Raw genomic sequence first — 25,238 nt, forward strand, 5'->3', positions numbered from 1 at the left:
TTAATAAATATTAGATTCATAAAGAGATATTTACGGAAATAACGTTTTTTTGCATATATTGTATAAATAAATATAATTTGTTGAAAGAAAATTTTAATTTTGAAAACTATGTTGGATATACAATTTTGTTCCTTTGCTGTACACAAATACTCTTGAAAATTCGTCGTTTTTTATTCATCGAAAAATATACATAAATATGAAATGAATAAAACAAAGTTCATACAGATGAAAAGTTGACATATTTTGTAGGATAATATCTCATAATTTAATATGGAAACAAGTAATAAATAAGCTTACATAAATGGGTCGGTACACTATCATGCATCGCTTCAAGCATTTTAGGAGCAAACTCATTCGTGATGAAGAATCATACAAATCATAAATATTTTCTTAGTCCTCTTTCAATTCGCTGCGAGCACACTAAAGGTTAAAACGCGTCAATTCATTGTGTACAGACCCCTTAACAAATAAATATTAAATGTAAGAATAAATACTTATAAGTATATATAATTTTCAAACTACAATTCTCATAGCCATAAAAATAAATAAATTTTGCACTTCAAGTAAGCCGAGCTTAATAATTTTGACTAAATTTTTTAAAGCTAAATTTCCAATCTTTTTCTAAATTAATTTTATGATAAGTTTACAAATTCTGGCATCATTCAATTGTTTGCATTTTTGTTATCTCCTTTTTTGTTCATTGAACGTAAAATATTTTAAACAATTTACTTGTACGGTATTTCTTAAACCAATTGTTTTGGAAAATTTAGACATTTTTTACAACAAAACATTACTAAACAATCAATTATTTTACATTATGCTACAAAATATTTATTAAAATATAACTATGTCAATATAAATTAATAGCCCTTTAAGTAATAGCTGCGTTTCGCTCCGCTCATTGCCATTGTCTACCGTAGGCCATAAAGTGTGGATCTTGATTTTGCGGCACAGGCTGATAGCTATCCGTCGCAGCCTCTTCCAATGATGGATCAGTTTGTAGTGAACGCTTCCAGTAGCTGCCACCCGATTCGCCACCCCAGTCTTCGTTATGCTCATCGTAGTGGTGCTGATGGTGTGCATGTTCAACATAGACAACCTGGTATTAGAGAGATTTTTTTGTTTTGAAGTGAGAAACACCAAGGAAATACCAAAGATACCCAAAGGATTGTTGGTGTGTGTGACTGTGAGTGTGTGTCTGATATTAGTGTGCGTGTGTGCATGGGTTTGTGTACGAGTATTTTTGCTTTTGCTGCCTTTTGTCTGCTTGCATGTTTTGTTATGTTGGTGTATGCAGGAACTTTTTAGCATGCGACTATTAGGCGCATACGCATTTCGTATAAAATAACAGATTTTATCTTGCAAATTTGATTTTCCTCTCTCATAATATTTAGTTTGTTAAAAAAATCGGCTATTAAATATGTATGTATAAGTATAATAGCCCTGGTTGAAAGTCTATGTCAACGTTTCATGGAATACGCCTGTTAATATTTTTGATAAAATTCATGCAACCATTAAAAATTTAGTTAGACTAAAACAAAAACAAAAAAATTGGGTGTATTTTTATCAACTTAGCTTGTATTTAGAAACATTTATTCTCAGTTTATGTCGCTTTACTAAACTAATGAAGGCAAGAAGGTGGAATACTTTGGTTAATAATACCAACTCCATGACTTTTAATAATTCTGAGCTATCTATATGAGCCGCTGAGAGTAGTCCTCAACAATATTCTACAGCACACACTGTTGCTATACAGCCCGAAATATTAAAGTGCGTTTCGCACAAAATCTTATTTACATCTTTTGCTTCATTTTTTTTAATTTAAATTATTGTTTTTAGCAATAATTACTGCATGATTAAAAAAAAAGGTTTATTTCAGCAAGAAATCTATAGTTATTAGTTAAAAGTTGTATTCTTTTATTTGGCACGTTCATTTGTTTACTTCTAAATAAAGAACCCCGCAACTCTGCCAAAAATGTCTTTTAGTTACCTAATAGCACTGGCAACAACTACCATTAAATATGTTAAAGGGTGATCAGATAGGAGGTACTATTTCCAAGAAATCACGTGTGACTACTGTGAAACGAAATAGAGAATTTGTTTCAGTATTCTTTTGGATTTCATCATGGAAAGTCTTGCGCCTCAACAGCTTTGAGAAGAGAGTTTTGCCAAAGACCCAGAAGAATTGATTCGGTACCGACCTCAACAACTCGGTCTATCTTATGGCACTACTTGGGCGATTTTACGCAACGACCTTGGTTTGAAAGTGGTTTGGGCTGGAGAAATCATCAGTACATATTTCTTCAAAGACGAGGCTGTCGCCAATGTAACAGCGAATGGCGAACGGTATCGCGCCATGATAAACGATTTTTGATGCCGGAAATTGAAGCTCGTAATGTCCATAACATTTGTAAAGAATACAGCTGTCCATACTGGCACATCCATAGTATAAGTAGAACAGGTGATTTGTTTATCTTCCTATGAGCTGCTAGTTTGAATATCAAAGTGATTTTTTAAAATCCGAATAAAATTGTGGCTTCAAACTATCAAATTTCGAAAAAAAGCTACAAGAAAAATAAAATACACAGTCTGTCTAATAAAGGAGTAACTGCCACTTAGAAAATATTTGCCCAATTCCATTCTAACCAACTGTCTTGTATGGGCATGCAAGACATATGTTCATATGTTCCCTCACTAGGAGGCAGTACTCTGATGCTTTCTGACAAGGTGAGGTACCTAGGTATTATCCTTGACAGCAAGGCAATTGGCAAAAGATGGGGCCTTTCGCCTAGAGTTGTTTTTGGCTATATAATACTATTGTATGTACTTTCTTGTTGTATAGAGTCCTAGTGTGGTGGAACACACTAGAAAGGACGACATTGGTGAAGAAGGTGGAGAGAGTGCAGAGGTCGACTCTCATTGGAGTCAGGGGGGCGCTTCGAACGACTCCTACTCTGGCGCGCAACGCAATGTTAAATGTGGTACCCGCAGACATCGCAGGCAGAATTGCCGCTACACGTACGTAATCAGACTGAGGGGCTCGGGCTATAAGCTCAACCTCACTTATGGGCACTCAAGCATCCTTAGAAACTTCGAGCTCATCCCCCTGTCAACGGATCAGTGTATACCCTCGCTTAGTCCGACCGGAACTTTCTCCACTCATATATGTTCAATAAAATTTGTAGTCACGATCAATGATGGCTTCACATCTACGAGTCATATTTGGTGTTAATTTTTGCGCGGACAAATTATCCGAATTTGCTTTGATTACTGTTTGCACGTCCATATTTGTTTTCCTATGAGTTACTTAACTTTTGCCCAACATTTAAATAGGGTTGGCATCAGGCGTTTGTAAAGGTCAACCCAAATTTCAATCCAATTTTGTTGTTTCCACTCTGCACACCTTCGGTGTATCAAATCAGTATTCTCCTTTGGTGCAAATTTTTCAAAAATGCCCTCTTATCAACCTATTTCAAGGAAATATGGTAATTTATGTATTTATACCGGAATCTATTTCAATAAATTTGAATTGTGGTACAAAAAAAATAAAATAGCTTAATACAGGGCCCGCCATCTATCGTTACGGATTTGAACTAGGTATTATTTTAAAAATGGTAACACTTAGCTGTCATCTAATTTGACAGAAAATTAGTTTTATTCTTCCGCTGAACGAAAATGGTTGTGTATACGCTCAAAGAACGCTGGGAAATATTGCGACATTACTTTGAAAATCTGGCGCTACTTGCCGCACAGTGAATCCTACGATCAATCTTTTGCGCACTGTCTTCGAAGATCGCATTATCAGCCGAAATTCTGATGTCGTTTGGCCGCCTCGGAGCTGCGATTTGACGCCGTTGGATTATTATCTTTGGGGTACCGTCAAAGACCAGTGTTATGCCAACAAACCAGCAACAATTGATGCACTGAAGACCAACATACGCGATGTCATAGCTGAAATACAGCCGCATACAATCGAAAATGTGTTGAAAAATTGGGCCGAGCGTATGGGATGGTGCATGGCTAGCCGAGGCAGTCATATGAATGAAGTTGTATTCCATCATTAACCGGAAGGATTGTACTTCAAAATAAAAAAAACAGTTTGGAAAAATATTGAGTAGTTTCTTTTTATAGCATTTTTAATTACGTAAAGTTATATGGCGGACCCTTTATTAGAATATATTTTTTGCTTTCAAATTTCCTTGTTTCAACTAATATACTTTTTATAAACAGTAAATTTAACTACCATTGGGCTTTGATTTATTGCTATGCTTTATATTTGCAAGCTCAATATCTCTTTTGAAACCAAAATTAATAAAAAGATTTTTCTAATAGCGGTCGCCCCTCGGCAGGCAATGGCAAATCTCCGAGTGTATTTCTGCCATGAAAAAGCTCCTCATAAAAAAAAATATCTGCCGTTCTGAGTCGGCTTGAAACTGTAGGTCCCTCCATTTGTGGAACAACATCAAGACGCACACCACAAATAGGAGGAGGAGCTCGGCCAAACACCCAAAAAGGGTGTACGCGCCAATTATATATATATATTTGACTTCCCATTTTTGTGTTACATTTTTGAATAAATTATTCAAAATTATAAATTATTTATTTGATGTATTTTTAGATTTATATTTTGACTAATTTTTTCACAGAAAGAATTTAAAAATTTAAAATTTTCCAAGAACTTCCCCTTTCGTTTCATACATTATAATGCGTCCTGGACTCTCCAACAGAAAACAATTCTAACGTATCATACTAGAACATACATCTAAGAGCATAATCTTTTAAGAAGCAGCGTTATAATTTTAACTATCTAAACAACATTAAATTCATTTGAGACAAAAAACAATACTCTCCTTCGATTGAAAATAGTAGGAAATCAAATAGTTATAGAGAGTAGACAACATGCCTTAAATTACAAAAACGAGCACTGAGCTCAAACGAGCTTTTTATTACTATAAAACTCGAAACTCTATATATTTACAGGAGTGATCAAATGCAATCAACAAACTCTAACGTCTATCGAAGCATTTACATACATACGTATATGGCAAGCACTGTCATTTCCAAGCACATGCAATGCTCACAACATATGCCAAAACACACATTTGTACACATACACATTCCTTGAGCTTTAAAAATTATGCATGCTCGATAAATACTGGCTGTGAGAAGAAAATAATTAACAATAAATTGAAATATGTATCAATAGTGTGAGTCTAATAAAGAACATAACTTGTGCATAAGCAAGACAAACGTATTGAACAGCAAACAAAAACAAACACGCGCATTCTAAAAGCATGTTGGGGATGCAGAAATCTTCCTTCAGCTCTTTTTGCTTCTTTCAATAACGAAATACCAACCTTTTGTGGCGTACCACCACGTTTTACATCAATCCAAAATCGTGCAATATTTATCAGCAGACCAATGAGTGCAATTGCGAAGAATTTGATTTGTAAGTGGGCGCCTAAAATTTTCAGTAGCAGCTCGATTTTCGCTTTGAGAAATGACCCCAACAACACCAGTTTGGCAAGTGCCTTCTTCTTCTTCTTCTTCTTGCCACGTGTCACTGTGTGAAATGAGAGAAGTGAAAAAAGAAAGAAAAAACGATGCGACACAATATTGCCTGTTAGTTTGATTCAGCCAATCGACGCAAGTGGGCCTATAACTAGATAAATGAATGAATGAATAAATAAAAAAACGGTTGGGAGGGTGGGTGTTTGTTAGTATGAAGTGCATTTGGTTGTGCATTAGATAGTTAGGGAGAAGCGTAAGCAATTATTTTAGACGACTTAATTAGACTGTACATGAATGTTTATTTATTTTACTCTTAACGAGGAAATGCAAAACTGATAAGTTTGTGTCTTAAGTCTTTCGTATATGCAAAGATAATTCATAATGAGGCATTGCCTGAAAGCGATTTTCTTATGAAATACTATATTTTTGATATCCATATTTGTTTCCGCTTCAAATTAAAACTAAATACAGAATCAAGAATTGAAAATTGAATTTTTACACAAAAAAAAAAAAATAGTTCAAAATAAATGACATAAAAAATCCCTACATTTGTTTCCGCTTAAAAAGAAAATTAAATGCAGAATCAAGATTTTTTCACAAAAGTAAATAGTAAAAAAATATTACATAAAAAACAGCCAACTGCGAATTTTGACAAGATATGCATACTATTTTATCAATGAGGGTGTAAGCCCTGCCAGCAAGTATTATTTTTCCTACAAATTAGTTTCACAATTGTACATTAAAAGTAGTAGTAGTTTTGGCCAGTATCAGTAATTCTTAAAAATGTTTGATATTTTTGTGAAAAAATTACCTAAATATTGTACCCTTTAGCATTAGCATTCAACCTAGAAACAGTTTTTTCAAGATATATTTCAAGAATTATTTATTTATTTAGTCTATCGCTCTGGAAAACGTGCAATGTACGCCTGCTGAAGTAGCTTTAAAAAAGCAAGACAAATTCTAAACTCCAAGAAATATTCATTTTCTAAACTTCCGCTGGACATTGTGGAAGAAATTCTATAAAATGTTAATATTCCTGAATACCCATCACGCGGAAGGACTTCACAAGGACAAGAAAAATTCCTCCTGCACAAAGTAAACAACGAAGATGTCAGGTATGCGCGAAACAGAATAAACGCAGTGAAACAGCAAAATGTCTTGTTACACTGCATATTCAAGATTGTTTTGAAATATATCACTCTGCATAAAATTATTAATAAAATTTCTTTAAATATTATTAATTAAAACTATCAATAAAATTATTTCAAATATTGTTTATGTTCATTTAAATATTGTGCCTATATGCATTTGTTAAAAACACACTGCTAAAAGCTTTAACAGAAAAGTAAACACACTGCTAAAAGCTTTAAAAAAAAAGCAAGAGCTGCTAATAAATTGGTTTACCGACTTTTTGAAATTAATTTCTAGCGCAAGAGGCTAAAAGCGGGAATCATAAGAATGAAGAAAGAAGGATTTCGAAAAAATTCTATGTAGAACCAAATTTCAGGTGTATCTCAGTAGCGTAGAGCTAAATTAAAACTAAAGTGGCTGTAAAAAAATCGAGTTAATTTAACAAACAGTTGGATTTATTCCTACGTGGGTCGAATACGAGTCGCCAAATACCTATATAAAATGATTTGCCCGCGGTTGCCTTTCAATTGTCAAATAGTGTAAGAAAAACTCAATATTTCAAATTAAGCAAAGAATTTGGCATTAACGGAATAAGGCTTCGAAGTATATTAAATAATTATAATTATTTATTGTAATTGTAATTACGGTTTTTTTAATCAAATATGATAAATCCGTACAATAATAAGGTTGATCGTCCACAACTTCTAAAAACTTACAAATACTGGATTATTTGCTATCTGCGCATATTCTGAAAGATGAAATACACATAAATATGTATGTATGTAATATACATATACTAATCTGAATATTTAGTGGCATTATTAGTGGCATATTAATATGAAAAAAAAATTATGTAATAATTATATGGTTTATCAGTTTTGCATTTCCGTTTTTAACAGACTAATTGTACAATGTTATATGACTAATTTTTCGTAAGTACTATATCTAAAGATTTTGCAAAATGCACACATGAACATGAAATAAAATTATATTGATAAACAAAATCGTGAACTTGCTTTTTTGTTTTTAAATCCGTCATATGTACATACATGTATGTACGTATATTTAAGGCATAAAGATCAATTTTCTTAGTTACTGTATTGGCAAAATATTTATTATATCATTCTTTTGTTTTTAAGTAAGTAATTTGCTCTAGAAGACTCAATAGCAAATTTTCAAAAGTTTTTATCTTCTTCTTCATAATCCACAAGTGTGTTTGTGTGCATTTTGCCCAAACTTACACTTATAAACTAACAAAAACCGGAACAAATCCTATACATATTACCAACACATAAAAAGTTTTATCTGATAACATCACCCTTTATAACAGATTCGTACACTGCATTGCCGACTTTCATACCTCCGTCGTGGTTTGTGTAGGCGCTTGCTTAAGCTTTTGGGTTTATGTATTTGCTAAATTACGACTTTGACAATACAAGTGGCAACGCTTGCTTCACAAAATACGAAGCAGTTACTGAGAACCAGAAATACCCTACACCCAAATTATTTGTGGGTAAATATGTATTTATAAATTACTAAATTTCTTAATATTTTTAGTTATTGAATATAGAATAATTTCACTTGTTAGTTTGCGGGCGATTTTGATGGTAAGCGAGAATTTACGAGCAAATAGGTAATGATTGTTGCAGCTGCTTTGTTAAAAACTCTTTGCCGAGAAATTACGTTTTATAAATAGCTACTGATTAATATATATTTCAAAACTATAAGCGAATAAGAAGCTATGTAGGGTAATTTTGCTGTGTAGGGCGATAGGAAATATTGAGGTGAATTCAGGAATATTTGTATTATAAATCTCGTTTTGTTGTTCAACCCTGAAACAGGTATTATACCTATTAAAAAATTGGTACGTTATTAACCCTCCGTTGGACATCTTTTTAAATACCTCCGGTTTGGCATCTGGATCTGGCCTTTTCTCGTCCTGTTCGAGGATTCTTTTCAAAAGGCTATAGCGATAAATCAGTAGAAAATTAAATATAAGGAAGCTATCTATAACCTTAAGTCGTTAAATTAACGTCCAAAGCAAAAAATGTCTGATCAGACCCGGATGCCCAACGAAGGGTTAAAAGTCAATAGAATCAATATAACCAATGCTTGATTTCGCAAGTTCTTGGCTCATAAAATATTTTACCTTAGGCGTTTTTTGTAATTACGCGCTAAAATATCGCACTTTAATTCACTTATTGGACATACAAATATTTCGAAATGTCTATAATTTACACATTTAACCCAATACCAAATTATAGACAGTGCTTATGCTTCTCATTAAGGGTACAGGCAATTATATTGAACATTTTAGTTAGGCCATTCGAAAAACCCCCGATTATAGGAATTGGTCTTGGTACCTACATTGTGAGGAAAAGCGCATGGGAGTATTTATCAGTAGCTTAAAATGAATTAGTAACAATATTATTATGGTTTAATCATGAGGTATCTAGGTTTCGATTGGTTCAGTTGGGATTTAGAGTACCCAGGAATTTCTGGATGTAGGGTATTTCTGCAAATTATTATCGAATCGTAGTGATAGCGGAAAAGAAATTTGAAAAAGCTACTAGTGCTCTAGAATAAGCATATACTATTACGCCAACCGACACCAGCTACTCATACATACATATAATATTTACATATCCAGCGCAAAATATAAACTAAAATATAGGGAGGGAGAGAGAGAGCTACTTATATCAGAAAAAAGATGAGAGAAATGCTTGTGTTAGGAAAGGGTGCGATCAGATTAATAAATCACACGCAAACACACACCTCCAACGCTTCTACCATATTTATGTGGTTTCTTATGTTTGCGCTTGTGTCCCTCATCCAAATCCACTACATCGACCGCATCCGCCAACTCTTCCAGCAGGCCCAAACCCAAATGGTCTGATGGCTCTTGTTCGACCACAACAGATACGCTGTCGTCCGCATGCTGGTGCTTCTTCTTTTTCTTGCGCTTTTGTTTCTTCGATGGCTTACTGTGACCCTGCGTTACAGGCACCCACTCCACAACTTCATCATGTTGACCACCATGGCCATGTACATCCCAACCATGATGACCACCATGGCCATGCAATTCCAGTTCTGCCGGTTGTACTACTAACAGCGTTTCAGGTTTTTTCTTTTTCTTATTTTTTCGCTTCTTTTTACTACCACCGCCGCCTGGTTTCTTCAACTGACCCGTTGGCGCATTCTCATTGTCTTCGATTTCGATAAATTCTACACCAGCGGATGCATCATGATTGGCTTCAGCCGGTGCTGTGCCAATTAAGAGTGGCACTTCACTGTGATCCAGTTGGCCATTCACAGCAGCAGGTCGACCCTGCAAGCTGGCTATGTGTTGGCTGGCAACCTCATCACGATCCGTGTAATCTTCCTCTCCCTGCTGCACAGTTTCTGACTCTGCATCAGTTTCATTACCTTCTTCATCATCATCCTCCTCATATTCTGTGTCACTGTCCTCCTCTTCCTCATTATTATCATCATCATCTTCATCAGTGGTGACCAAATTTTGCTTTGGATCCGTCTGCACATAGTCATATTCACGTCCAAGAAAACTGGTTTAGTGAAATGGGGGAAAGTGAATTTTTAATGGATATGTTGCGAAAATAATAATACCAGATATCACTCACCCATCCATAGTTTCAGCTAAATATTTCTTCATATAACTGGTACCGATTTCGATCTTCTTTAATATCGTGGACGGTTTTTCTCTGGTGAGTACCTCAGATGCACTATAGCCACGCTTCTCAATGGTGGCATTTAATTGACGATCGGCTTCCACTGCAGGAAAAGGAATTTGATATAAGACATTGAAAGAGAATTTTAATAAAACAAAAGGTGTGCGTAATATGCGTATATTCGTACTCGTATTATTCCCATATTTATTTATATGTAAAAAGTTGGTTGGTACATCACTCGATAGATATTTTAATTTCATTTCATTTATTTCAGTCTATGGCAGAAACAATATTACAGACTAGATAATATATTAAATGGTAAGTTAAATAGCGTTGAAATCGCAATATTAATTATATTAGAGATTTCATTGAACTCATTGAGAGTTCTAAACATCGGTACAAGAGCCAAACAGTTGCTTTAATTGAATGGACATGGAAAGGATGATGAAAACGCTGGACTGTGTTGGAAAGAGTGAAACACATTTTTGTATATGTAATGGGTACCGTAGCCAATGTGTTGGTGCATGACTACGACGAAAATGCACAGGTTCGAAACACCAATAATTGAACGTTTTTCTAATAGCGCTTGCTTCACGCCAGACAATGGCAAATCGTCGAGTGTATTCCTGCCATTAAAAAGTCCCTCATAAGAAACAATTGGCCGTTCAGAGGCGGCACAAAACTGTTGGTCCCTCCATTTATGGAACAATACCAAGGCACACACCACAAATCGGAGGAGGAGCTCGCCCAAGCACCCAAGCAGCGTGTAAACCCTATAGTCCGGGAGCCAGGATCATTTTGACGTCATCATTTCATGCCAACTGATTTTAATACTGAAGGCAGACGCCATCGAATGGATGACGAAACCAACCATTCTTACTTCGGCTGACGGTCTTCCCACCGCTATAAACGCAGCTGACCATCATTATTATATATTTATATCTGTCCAAAATTATGTAAAAAATTTCAATCGGCATAAAGTAGTTTTACTTTTTATTTTTTTTTACAAGTTCACCTGTTCAGCTGACGGGTTTTCCCGCCTCTACCGCGCAGCTGACTATTTTTTTCTATTCAACTAAATGTCAACAATGCATGAAAAAAATCTCAGCTGGTATTAAATGAGTTGTTAAAAATTTTTTTTCAACACGTTTCGTACCCTCCCACAATCACACCCACCGCGCCAGCTGACGTTCACTTTCGTTATTCATGAAAGCTAAATCACAAGTATAGTCAAGAACTTAACGGTACAAAAACGCAGTCCAAAATCGACCCCTGGCTCCCCCTATACGAGGTGGGTTCAATAAGTACCTGTGTCAGAAATTACTCAAAAATTTTTTTATTTTTCAACATAGTTTCCCAACGCTCCAGCCATTTTTAACCCCTCCAAAAAGTAGAATTTGTCCAACGCCTCTGTCTCAGCGATGACTTCCTCGTTTGAACTAAATTTTTTTTCTGCGAGCCATTTCTTCATACGAGTATTAGGGAACAAGAAAAAGTCAAAGGGAGCCAGATCGGAGGATGCGGCAACAATTCATTATGCAATCCATGAAGTTTGGCGACGACAAACAGCACCTTCCTTTTCGCTAAATGCGACCGTTTCTCCTTAAATTTTCTGTGAAAACGCTCCAATAACTCACTCTAGTATTGTCCAGTTATCGTTCTTCTTTTTTCTAAAAAATACATGATTATGACTTTGTTCGCAACCCAAAAAATCGTCGCCATAACCCTTCCGGCCAATGGGACTGTCATCCCCTTGTTTGGAGTAGATTCACCGGAAGAAATCCATTGTTTTGATTGTTGCTTAGTTTCTGGTGTGTAATAATGAATCCAGGTTTTATCAACGGTGACAACTCGACGCAAAAAATTCTTCGGATCTCGTAATCTTTCGATCTTATAATGGGAACTATAAATTGGGTTCCATATCAAGTTATGAATGAATCGGAAAGTTATACATATTATATTTTCCTAGTATAAGGATTCTTAAAATATGTGTCCCTTCGGAATAAAATAACAAATAGGATTACAATAGTGAACTGAAAACCAAACACAACAACAAAATTGACGAAATCTTGTACTGTAGTATGTGAATAGGATTCGAAGTTTTAGAAAAAGACATAGGTGGACATATGGGGCATTTATTATTATTCATTGATAAATTATTTCTACAACTCAACATTAAGTGATATTGCAAGGCAAGTGTGTCAGATGCAGATAGTTTTAGAGACTCGAAATCTAAGAAATTATTTGGAGGGAAGCAGGCAGATGGATTAAGAGCTTCAACGTCAATAAAAAAATTAAATTTTGCAGTAATATTCAAAATAGTCAGTATGTGACAGAATTTTTCTTGTTACAGCGCATTGGGGTTTTCTTTCAACCCTAATTCACATCTTATTAAGTATATTTTATAAAGAAATTTTTCCAGAACATTATGCTTTTCAAATGTTCTTTTCAAGGCACATAACTTATATTATATAATTTGTAGTATTTTTTATTTTTATTTATTAATACTTTCAGATTTTTTGGCTGAGCCTAAATCGCCGAATATTAGTTGTGCACACATCCACTCGGCTACGGCACGTGAGTACATTTAAAATAATAAGATGGTAAATCCTGCTCGGTCAATTGGTCATTATGAAGAAATTATGCCGACCTACATACCATATACACATGTCCATACCCGCTACATACATATATATATACATACATATACCACAACGTAGTTGTGTGAATATAGGCCTATTTTGGTTAAATCATTTCCGGAAATATTTTATTATTGACATAAATAAAGTAAATAAAAAATTTTACCCTTTTCACTCTTAAAAACTTACTACACCTTAGCCGATATGACACACATATGCGTATGTACACTATTAATACATATAATAAATATACATACATACGTATGCATGTGAGCACACATAAATGAATAGACCTGTTGCCAAGTTAATTAACGAGTAACTCCGGTTTGCTTTATCAAGCAATGAAAAACAAAATATAATATCTACTCACAATCGACTAGTTTTGAAGCTGTGTAATTATGATAAATAGGTTTGAAAGTACTATGTAACATATATTCGATTGCATTTCGAAGAGAAAAGTTAATCATTTAACTGATAAACATTTATTTAATATATATTCACCGGTGACGAAGAGAAGACGAACTTTCATCCCGTTGCTTGTGATGCCTCTTCCCAGGAATCGATGAAAAAAGCTTTCGCTTGGGTTATCGAAAATATAAGTGATGTGGATATATTGGTGAACAATGCAGGTATTTATACTGCCAGACAAATTACCACTTTGTATGCAGGGACAATGCAACAAGTATATATTGCAAACCAATTTGCTCGAGGTGATCTGCAGTACACAACAAGCCTATCAATCAATGAAAGATCTTAGCGTTGCAGGTCTTGTGATGGTCGTTAACAATGCCTTGGATCATTATCTTCCAAATAATGATGCGAAAATGTAATAACCGCCCTTACTGAGGTGTATTATCAGAATCATTGAAGAATTTGAGCAGATTATATCTACTACAGCCAGAAGTGGTAGGCCAATTCTACAGCCAGAAGATGCTTCAAGCTGTGTAGTCTTCACACTTTCCACTTGCTACACCAGCACGTATCGAAGTGGAAGAGATGCTGGGCAAGTAAAATTTGCTGTAAGAAAAAACATCCTAACTGATAAAATAATTCTTTAACTTATTTACGAACATATTTATTAACATGTTTCAGTTAGTTTTTGACCTAATTTTAAGTAATTTTTTTTTATTACCATGAATATTTCATGTAATGTGAATAAGAAATATAAAATATAAATCTTATATATTGGTGGAGCAACATCAAATACACATCACACATTGGAGGAGGTGCTAGGCGACAGACCCAGGAAAGGGTGACCCAATTGTATAAAGTTCATCATTACTGACATTAAATATCAAAGTAAGCGGCTTCTACTAAAGACTGTACCGTGAATAGAAAGTGACTGTAGAAAGTGAGCACACTCTTTACTTTATTCAATTTATATTTTTATTATTTTGCCAAGTTTTTTCCATTCCCATTAAAATAATCAAACCAAAATTCCTCCATTTTTATTAAAATGAATTAAAACAAAATTTGTTTCTCAATTTTGACAAACTTTTCGTGCTTCTTCTTCACTAAATTCCGCACCTCCTGTGCTTATGCCGTATGGCTCACTGTTAACCAGTCTTTATACGACTTAGTCATAACCGGCAATTATGTATGTATTTCTTTAGATTTATTTAGCTATAACCATTCAATTTCATTCAGTCGGATTTGTTTGATTCGTTTATTTTCCTCCAATGCATAATTTAATTTTTTTAGGAAATCCAAAATGCATAGTAAGGCAAAAATATGATTGAAATAATATGCTTTTTTATAGAAGGCATACATAATGGGTGATTTTTTCGCTATTATGTTTTAAAACAGTTGGTTCAAAGAACTGACGCACGTTTCGTGTTTCGTTTCACTGTAAAACATCTTCAGTTTGGTCTATAATTTAACCATGAATCGTCTTACAAAGGAGCTTAATTTCATACAAAAACGGCTCCGCGTTGACAACCCCAAAGATTGATGATTTCCAAGAATGAATCCAACCCAACATTCGTCATACACATCATTACTGGGTTTATGAGTACGACACGAAAAGCAGACGCAAGGTGAATGAGTGAAAATATCCGAAAGAATCAAGACCAAAAATATATGTATCTCGTTTTAATTCAAAAAAGAAAACTATGCCTACAGTTTCTATGGCTATTGTCCACCACAAAATTTTCGCCAGAAAGTCAGAGAGTTAATAAGTAGACCCATGTCAGATGTTTTGGTGAAACAATCCGCCAAAAAACGAAAAGATTTGTCAAAAACAACTCATGGTTTTCGCTCCATGATATCGTAACGTCCCACAATGCCATTATTATCCGTGAATTTTTGATCAAGAATGAAACGAGTACCATCCAACAGCCATCGAATTCATCTGATATGGTTTGCTGCGCTTTTTTCTGTTTGACCGAGTCAAAAACCACTACCGGGAACGTATTTTAACGACCGAAAGGAATTAATAGAAAAATCGAAGACAGCTCTTATTGGGAGGACTTTGAAGGCGATAATATATCTTTTGGGGAGTAAACTTGTGTTTAGAATTTTCTGAATATATTCCGGAAAATTTTTTATTAAGGTGGTAAATGCTTAGTTTTGGTGTAAGAACAGTTACTGCACCCTGAAATCCATATACAACAAATGTACACTGGTCTTACTTTAGCTTCCAGGTCATGTTGAACATTTATTCAGCAGCTTGAATAAGCTTCACTTTATTGAATAAAAAAGAACTGTGCAAATAAACCCCATTTACCATTCGTTGATCTCTCCACGTAATTTAGTTATTTTTCTTCGAAATTTGACTCATTGCTTATGGTCATGGTAGCGTGAAAAATTCACCAGCAAATAATAGTTGCGATGAAGGGAGATGTGTGCATTAAAACGATTTATTTATAAACTGATCTACTTGGCGCAACTGCTCTCTCTTCGTTATGCATTCAAAGTATTGGCTTTTCACTTGTTCATATTGGCTGAAAATTTGAATTCGGCTATACACACAGTCAGATTCCGTTAAGCTTTAATTACCCACTTGCTCTTAAATAATATTTTGTATAGAATAGTGGCTTTGTGTGTCTGCTATTGACAAAATTTTTGGATGTATTTAACTATAATTGGAGTTTCCACAATTTTACAACATTATCTTGATGGGTTTCAGTTATTGTTACACAGTGCGCCGCGAAATCGGTCCCATTTTAATAATTTGTAGATTTTTTATTTAATATCTCTCAAAATAGATGCCATTGAAGTGACAGCTGAAAAAATATTTCAATACCTTTTAATTTCTGCCACTGCATTTGCAAGTCATTATCCCACAAATCCAAAATCCGTGCTGATTTTTGCCGCGCACAACCCCATGGCTGTTCTCTCATTGGGCATAGCACCAAATCTATATATGGCGAGACTTCTGTAAATAGAAAAGTGAAGAAATATAAATTAAACATTTGTTTTAGATTAACTGATTTATTTTTATCGTTTCTGTTTTAATTAGTTGGAATAAAATTTTTCATAATTTTTTATAACAAAAAACGAAAAAAAACCTGTTGGTTTTTATATAAAAATATAATAATAATAATAATTGGTGCATACATTTCTGGTAGGTATTTGGCCGAGCTCCTCCTGCAATTTTGGTGTACGTCTTGGGTTTTTATATAAGAAGTAGTTTTATAATTTTAAATCACACTTTTTTGAATTATTGGTCATAAAATTATTTATTGTTGAAAATGAACCCTCTTATAATATAGGGAAATTATAGATAAAAAGTTTTTATTATATATAATATTGGCTTATTAGAAAATTTATTGTATTAAATGAAACAAGCTATTCCCTCTCTATAGGAAACCAAATAGTTTTCTTGCGTGTAAAAACTTATCTAGCTTAACCCTTAAATGCGAGTTGTTGTTTATATAACGAACGGTCAACCGCTCTTACACCTACTTCTCCACTTAAAACCAGTTTGCTTTAATTTAGTCTGAATATATTTTAAGTCTAAATTAGTGGGAACACCTATTTTAACGGTTGACAAAACTTTTCCTTTCTTCTGTTGCTATTGTCACAAAGTGAAATGATACCAGCAATAAAAAATGAGCGAGTAAGTGTTAACCTCAATTTTTGTAAGTGGTGGTAAAAACATAATTTTTCAGTTATTTACTTTATTACAAACTACTTCTACCATGTGCAGCTCTGCCAGCAGACATGGTGTAGACCGGGTGCTGGTGAATTGAATTCGTTCAATGCTAGCCCAAAGAATCCTCACGGTGCGGGCGGAGGAGGATCTGCTGGTGTCATCCGGGGTTAATAGAGGCTGCCCGCAAGGTGGTGTGCTGTCTCCATTGCTCTGGTTCATGGTGATTGATCTTCTACTCACCCCCTTAAATGGTGCTGGAGTCTATACACAGGCATATGCGGACGATGTTGCCTGTTTGATAAGAGGCCTTGAAGGCCATCTGCATACTGAAATACAATGGGAACTGGTACGGCCCTTGTCTGGCAATGGAAAACAGAGAAGGCATGGACTTCGATCCAACGATTCTCTCCATGCCGCTTGACTCCAAGCCGTCAAGAGTAGTACTTGAAAAGAGATACAGTGTAGTGCTGCCAGAGGCTCAGCCGTGGTCAAACTCTGGAAATGAGCTCGGCAAACACTGTTCTCGCATTTTCACGGATGGCTCCAGGACCGAGCTTGGCTCCGGCTCTGGGGTCTACGTGGAATCCAGCAGGAAAAAACTGCACTTTGCTCTTGGAATGCATGCATCTGTGTTTCAAGCGGAGGTGTATGCAGTTAAAGAAGCGATGAACTTTGTGAAAAACCGATGGAGAGGCCGATCTATATGAGTCTATAGCGACAGCCAACCTACGTTCATGGCCTTAGACAGCACCCCAACCACATCAGGGGTAGTCGAGTCCTGTAAATCTAGGCTGATCTATGTCGGTAGACATAACACCATGGTGTTAACATGGGTCCCAGGACACGTGGGTATCGTGGGAAACGAGACCTCTGACTCCTTAGCTTAGATGGGCTCTGCGGCCAACTTCTTTGGTCCAGAGCCCGTTTTGTCACTCCCTTCTTCGGCCATCAAAGTAACGGTTAGCAAATCGGTTACTACAACCCACAAGCGAGCTTGGCAGGATGAGAGAAACTGCAGATGAACTAAACTGATGTTACCTGTCATGTCCGATCGACTGTCGCAAACCTTCCTGTCGTTAAGCAGAACGGAGTGCAGCCGGCTGGTTGGACTGATGACGGGCCACTTTCAGTGGACGAAGCACATGGAAAGGGTGGGCATCTCAGACAATGTACTCTGCCCAGTTTGTGAAGAGGAGGATAAGACGGCCGTCCACTTCTTGTGCGTCTGCCCCGCCTTCGCTCGAATCAGGTTTGAGGTCTTTGGCACTGATGTGTTAAGAAGCGACCACCTTGGCTCCTTGACACCACAAGATCTACACAGATTTCTTCGGAGATCGGGTAGATTTAAAGAAAATTAAAAGGGACAAAGTACAATGGACTTAATTAATGTCTGAGTGCTGCACTTGCTAGTTGTCCCGACAAAAAAAAAAAAAACAAAAAAAAAAAACTACTTCTAATTTAATAACGCACTGATAATTATAAAAGTTGAGGTGTTTTAAAGCTCTGTTTTGTTGCTGTCCTTGCTATTTTTCGCCTACATAAGGCTCTAAAAATGGTGAAATTACTTTTTTCTTATTATTAATGCACTAAAATGTTCTTAAATAAAAAAAGATATGTTTTGTTAACAAAAAAGAAGAACTAGCTCATTTAAGGGTTAAAATCTATTAATCAGCAGGAGTTGAGTTAGATTCTAGCCTCCTTAATGAGGCATTCACTAAAAATGCCAGTTCTCTACCGGAATCAATCGGTGTTAGTGATTTTGGAATCGAATGAAAGTAGCCAGCAACGTTACACAAGCAAACCTAGCGGATATTTATCAATTTTGCTACTGAACATCCCTGACAGCACCAATGGGAACGGGAAGTTTAATTCACAATTTGCCACAAATTATTTTATTTTAACCAAACTTATAAACGCTTTTGAAAAATAACTTTTTTTATCGATTTTCCTGTTTCATGCCAAGAATTCATAATCATATATATATAATGAATATTTTCTCGGCGATTTATTGCGATTTTCGACGTGAGTTATTGAGACAGGCTTACATTTACCAACTTACTTCGGCTCTTGGCGTTGAAGCAACAACTTTAGCCTATATCAAACGCTCATGGAAGCCATACAAAAATGGTTGGTGTGCCAGAAACAATTTATATTGTGCTTCAACTGATAACGCAAGATTGCCGTATAGCATTTTGCGAGATAGAGGTATCCTTGGGCATAGGCTGAACCAGCCTAGATTCAATATTTCTGGAACATTTGGTAGTAAAGAAGATGTGTTCTCGTTGGATGCCGCGTAATTTCAGAATTGCACACATTAGAATAGATCCATAAGCTGATTAAAAAAAAATTACGGAAATCGTGATCCAAGCTACCTTTAAACACCAATTAAAAAATATTTATGTTCCAATTGTTTTCCATCTTCATACACTTTTTCTTTGATTCCCACAGGTTGTTAAGGGAAGAGTTGCTAGAATAGTTTATAAATTAGATATATACAGTAGTGAATGTTTCCAGCACAGATCAATTTCTTTGAAAATTTTCTTTGGATTTCATATTGCAATTTTTTTTATACTATTGCTTTACAAATTAGTTTTTGGGTCTTCCTCTAAATTGCATATATTGCAAATAATTTGCTATCGAATTTTTAATTCTACCTGAATTTCCTCAAAATCTCCTTCTAAGTCATCACAATAAAAGTTATGCATGTTCTTAGTTTTGTATATCATTATTGTCAAGATTCTAAGTATTATCGGGAAGTTGAGTTTGAAAGCCAAATAATAAGTATATATTTTTATTTTAAAAATCTGTTTTTTAAATTGCGAATAAACGAATTGAAAAATATTAGGTACTCTCTGATACGATAATGAGCTTCAACGCTTAGTGTTTCAGAAATCGTAAACATGGGTTTCTTTTTGTTTCAAATAAAGCTAGTAATTTCAGCATGCTTTCCAGCATTATTGTTTAATTTTTGAAATTCAATTTGAAGCCTAAACCTCCCGCTTCCCCCTTCGTGGCGCGCGTGATGGAAGCGAAGCATAAAATAATTTTCACTCTGATTAACTAACTTTAGCTATGCTAATTATTCCATTACCCATAAACTGTGTGAAGCTGTGCTAAGTGTATGGCTAAATTGGGCAGGCAACATGATTTACTACTTTTCACGGAATGTTACAACAAATTGTTGCAAGCCATGTAATGGAAGCTAATAAATTGTGTATATGTATGTATACCTTCATTGTGGGTAGCGGTAGAAATGCAGAATGTTTTTGTGTACCCAGCAAGAAAATTCAATGTCGTTCTAGTAAATTGGAAAGCACAACTAGATCGCATTCATGCTCCTCTAAAAATGCATGTATGAGACATTTATGACCTTCTTATGGCGATATGAAATAATGCATCAATTCTCAGTTTTTTTTATTTCTCTTTTTGAAATCTGGTACCACTTCCTTCAAATTATATCGAGTGCAGTAAGTTCGCATCATTTTCATTTCAATAGTTTGGGACTAGTATTAAATTCTATCTAAGAGATATTTATATAGCGAATTTTTGATAGTTCAGAGTCAACTGAGAAGATCTTTGTGGTTCGGCATTTCGTTTTAAGTACGTAATTTCTTGACACTCTGATTGCTTATACCTGCAAACAGTTCCTCAGGTAGGTTCTTAGGCATAAGTTAGGCTTTTAAACAACTTGAAATTGGAACATTTCGTACCTAAACTATTCACTTTGCTGCTTCGGAGTTTATGTAAAAAAACAGATTGAACATAAATAAATAAACGCGGGTGAAATGCACGGCGTATACTATTCTTTCTATAGACGAAATATATCTTTAAGCTCTTAATTCACAGGATTAATAGGAATAAGTTCGTGCGCTTTTTTTTCGAAATTTGAAACTTTATTGACGTAAAATGGTTACAAATTTAATATTCAAAGTATTGTCCATCGCTTACTACTACTTTTTCCCATCTTTCTGGCAATTCACGGATTCCCTTTGTGAAAAATTCGGTCGGTTTTGCCGCAATCCACGAATCGATCCATTTTTTGACTTCATCGTAATTACGGAAGTGCTGGTCAGCCAGGCCATGTTGCATCGATCGGAAGAGATAGTAATCGGATGGCGCAAGGTCTGGACTATACGGCGGGTGGGGTAGGACATCCCATTTGAGCGTTTCTAAGTATGTTTTGACCACTTGTGCAACATGTGGCCGAGCATTGTCATGTTGCAAAATAACTTTGTCGTGTCTATCGGCGTATTGCGACCGTTTTTCTCGCAGTGCTCGGCTCAAACGCATCAATTGTCGTCGGTAGACATCCCCCGTAATCGTTTCATTCGGTTTCAGTAGCTCATAATACACAACACCCAGCTGGTCCCACCAGATACACAGCATAACCTTCAGGCCATGAATATTCTGCGCCGACGTCGATGTTGAAGCATGGCCAGGGTATCCATACGTTGCCCGACGTTTTGGATTGTCGTAATGGACCCACTTTTCATCGCCAGTCACAATTCGATGCAAAAAACCCTTTCTTTTGTGCCGTTGAAGCAGTTGTTCGCATGCCATAAAACGGCGTTCAACGTCTCTTGGCTTCAATTCATACGGCACCCAATGGCCTACCTTTCGGATCATTCCCATGGCTTTTAAACGTTTGGAAATGGTTGATTGATCAACTCCCAAAGTTTTTGCAACCTCTTCTTGCGTTTGAGCCGGATCTTGATCGAGCAATTCCTCCAATTCGGTATCCATGAACTTTGGCGGCGCACCCTCGCGTTCTTCGTCTTCCAAGCCAAAATCACCACTTTTAAAGCGTGCAAACCACTTCTGGCACGTTCGCTCAGCTAGAGCATGCTCACCATAAACTTCCACCAAGATACGATGACTTTCGGCTGCTTTTTTCTTCATATTAAAGAATTCCCCGCAAAAACACATTATTTGGCACGAAATTCGTCATTTTCAAGTGTGGTAAAAATATTGTTGTTTACGCTTCAAATAAAAAACTTATACTGACGTTTGTGCCTTACGACAGTAGCTCTCCAATGAATGTTTGGAAATGTGGATCGATGGAATAATAATCAAGTTACGCCATCTGTTGTAAAACCGCACGAACTTATTCATAGGACTATTATATTTTTATGCATTTTGTTTATAAAGCTCCGAAATCAATACGGTTGTTAAATTTTGATTACTTTTAAACTGGTAATAATGTAACCACTGAGAGGTTACTGAAACCACTGAAATGTGGTTCGTTGATTCGGGCTATGCCCATATTAGCGCGATTTATTAGTATGTGCGTGTGTATGTGTGCGGTGGTATGTGTGCGGTGGTATGGGTTGTGCCATCTGTTTAACTTAATCCATCCGAAAATGGTCAACAGTGGATGTCTATAAAAAGCAAATAGCGATATTCAAACAAAAAATAAATAAAACTTCAAAACAATAAATAAAAGGCGCAATGAGTGAAAGCCGAATAGATATGTATGTACATATGTACACATATCGGCTTAAAGCTTGAGTCAAGCAGAAATTTCTGTCGTTATGCTTTTCGTTTATTTATTTGTTATTTACTGTTCAAAACAAAGAAGTTTGACTAGGAAGACGACTGAAGAGAAACAAAAGCCAGGTTCAGTGCATGCGATGTACACAGAGATGTACAATCACAGTGCTAACTCGATAATCCACACAGCTAAAATCCCAAGGTCGGGCCGAATACTGGAGTGTCCGGATTGTAGGTGATGAATGTTAGTATGAAACTTAATAACTTAGTTTAGAGAATTCAAATTTATTGAAGAAATTTAGTTTTCAGCAAATTGTATAATATAAGTGTCAAGCTTTTCTACTGGTTTGAGCATTTCAAGCACATCTCATCTGCAACGCATCTTATTGAACTGCCTCTAATATTTTACTTTCTTCTTTGCATTGTTTGTGCTTTGTGACTCGTTTTCCCTTTAAAGGGGACTATATTACAAAAAGGAGAGAAAATTATAAGAATAATAACAAAATATTGGCAGTAGATTTAAAAGTCGCTTTCAGCAAATTGAGGAAAGACGCTGTAAATAGTGGGAAACCAAGAAAGACAGAACTCGAGATCTCTTTGAAGTTCCGAAATGCACGCGCTAAAGGAGCATTCACGACATAATTAGTCCTGAAGGCCATTCAGGGTTTAAGCTCTTAAGCATCGAAGAGTAAACTGCGAAATTACTTTTTGGACACTTGAATGTCGTCTACAGCCAGCTGAAAATACCATATCTAAATAAACGCAATACAAGTATAATCTAGTTCAGAGCACATAAAATATTAAAATAGCAGTTTTCGGGTATAAGGATCTGAGAAGTTCAAGGCGATGTGGTGCACAAAGCTTAAAAGTGAATAAGACTTGGAGTCTTTTAGTCAAAAATAACAGTCGGTAGACTGTAGTGTTTCGTTCAAAATAGAGTCGAGGAGGTATTTCAGACAAAACGAGCTTTTAAAAAAGAAATAATACATAACTTTTCTATATTGAAAGAAAGTCGAGAATTCTGACGCCAAAGACACAACGAGTCAAAGTCTGCTTGAAGGTGCTCTGCAATAGTCCCTCTTAATTATTACAGAAAACAAGTTTAAACCACAGCATAAAATGATAAGTATCACAATAATAAAATATTACTAGCAATGAATATGAACAGTCCGCATTACGGAGATACCACAGTACTAAATACGGGCGTATGCACAGCGTTGAGTATGCAATTTTACATATAGTGCAATATGTGTATGAAACGTGAGAATAGCGTGAAAATTATCGGACGGCTTGCAGTAATAAATTTTCTATCGTCATCACGACACCGGAATTAACAGGGCGATACGAATGTTACCTATTAATTTTCCTTTTATACCCTCGCGTTCTAATGTACACCATATTGTAATGATATTGTTATTTGTGTTACGAATAAATCGTCTCTGTATAATTCCTCTAAATTCGGCCACTGTCTTGCTAAATAAAAGTCGCAAACTAACAGCAACACAAATTGCTCGGTTTATTAAATTGCAATGCTTACACACTTTACTTTACGTTTTCATGCTCAACTTAAGATTGAATACCTTGTGCACAAGCATCTCTGCTTATACCACCCATCTGCATCAAAAAGTTCCTGGAACAATCAAGCCCAGAGACAAGACGTGGGCTTATGAGTACAACACGCAATCCAGACGTCAGGCGCTTGATTGGAGAGTTCCAAATGAATCAAGACGAACAAAAAAACCAAAAGACAGCGATATTCACAGTTTTTACACCAGCATTGCACACCTCGAACCTTTGATAGAAGGTCAGACTAAGGGCCAAAATTTGACGTTATGAGACGTTTATGTGAAGCATAAAGGAAGGATTTGTGGAAAAACTACTCGTGGATTTTGCACCATTATAACGCATCGTCGCATAGTACCACCGTTACCTGAGAACTTTAGACTAGGAACGAAACGAATACCATCCAACAGCCATCGAATTTACCTGATATGGTTCTCTGCGATGTTTTTCTATTTTTTCGAGTCAAAAAACCACTACGGAGAACGCGTTTCAACAGCCGAAAAAAAAGGAATGGAAAAATCTAAGATGACTCTGATGGCTATGCCGAAAATATAGTAGATTTCCAACATTATTCGAAAGCTAGATTAAGAGCTGGCATAAGTGCGTTGCAGTTAATGGGAAGTACTGTGAAGTGGATAATATTACTTTTGAGGAATAAACTTGTATTTTGATTTTTCTGAATATATTCTTCAAACTTTTTGTTTAAGGTGGAATGCATTTACGTAGCAACTTTTGTAATTTTTAAATGTGGCAACTCGTATTTTCTGGCAACTTCTGTCTTGTCATCTGGTATTCACGTTTTTGGTTTGGTATCTCATTCGCTTTGTATTGTTTCCAGTTATTAAATAAATAATCAATATATTTCTGAAAGCTCTGCTGTTTCCTTTCCAGTGTCGATCAGCATTGCGAATAAAACATTTTTTGAATGTGCGGAATATTATATTAATTATTATCAAAAACCTTATATAGCTGAAACATTATGCAGATTTGGAGTTAAATACTCTATACAAGATATACTCCTTGGTTTTTCCCCCACAATACCTCTAGTAGTGACGGTAAAGCTATACGAAATTAAAAAAATGTACAATCTTTATTGTGGTGACTTAGAAGGATATTTTGAAA

At 35.6% G+C, this 25,238-nt stretch overlaps 1 protein-coding gene across 1 annotated transcript in view; it reads right to left on the reverse strand.

The window, feature by feature from the left end:
• Positions 1–898: 898 nt before the first annotated feature.
• LOC129241380 (uncharacterized) overlaps positions 899–25,238 on the reverse strand; it is a 46,361-nt gene continuing 22,021 nt past the window's right edge. The window contains exons 2-6 of the mRNA XM_054877662.1: positions 16,212–16,343; positions 10,281–10,431; positions 9,418–10,205; positions 5,358–5,563; positions 899–1,099 (exon numbers count right to left, since the gene is read on the reverse strand). Coding sequence (XP_054733637.1) covers positions 899–1,099; positions 5,358–5,563; positions 9,418–10,205; positions 10,281–10,431; positions 16,212–16,343 — 1,478 coding nt within the window. The remainder of the gene's footprint in view (positions 1,100–5,357; positions 5,564–9,417; positions 10,206–10,280; positions 10,432–16,211; positions 16,344–25,238) is intronic.

Source organism: Anastrepha obliqua, chromosome 3, assembly GCF_027943255.1.
Source record: "Anastrepha obliqua isolate idAnaObli1 chromosome 3, idAnaObli1_1.0, whole genome shotgun sequence".
In the NCBI taxonomy this organism is placed as follows: domain Eukaryota; kingdom Metazoa; phylum Arthropoda; class Insecta; order Diptera; family Tephritidae; genus Anastrepha; species Anastrepha obliqua.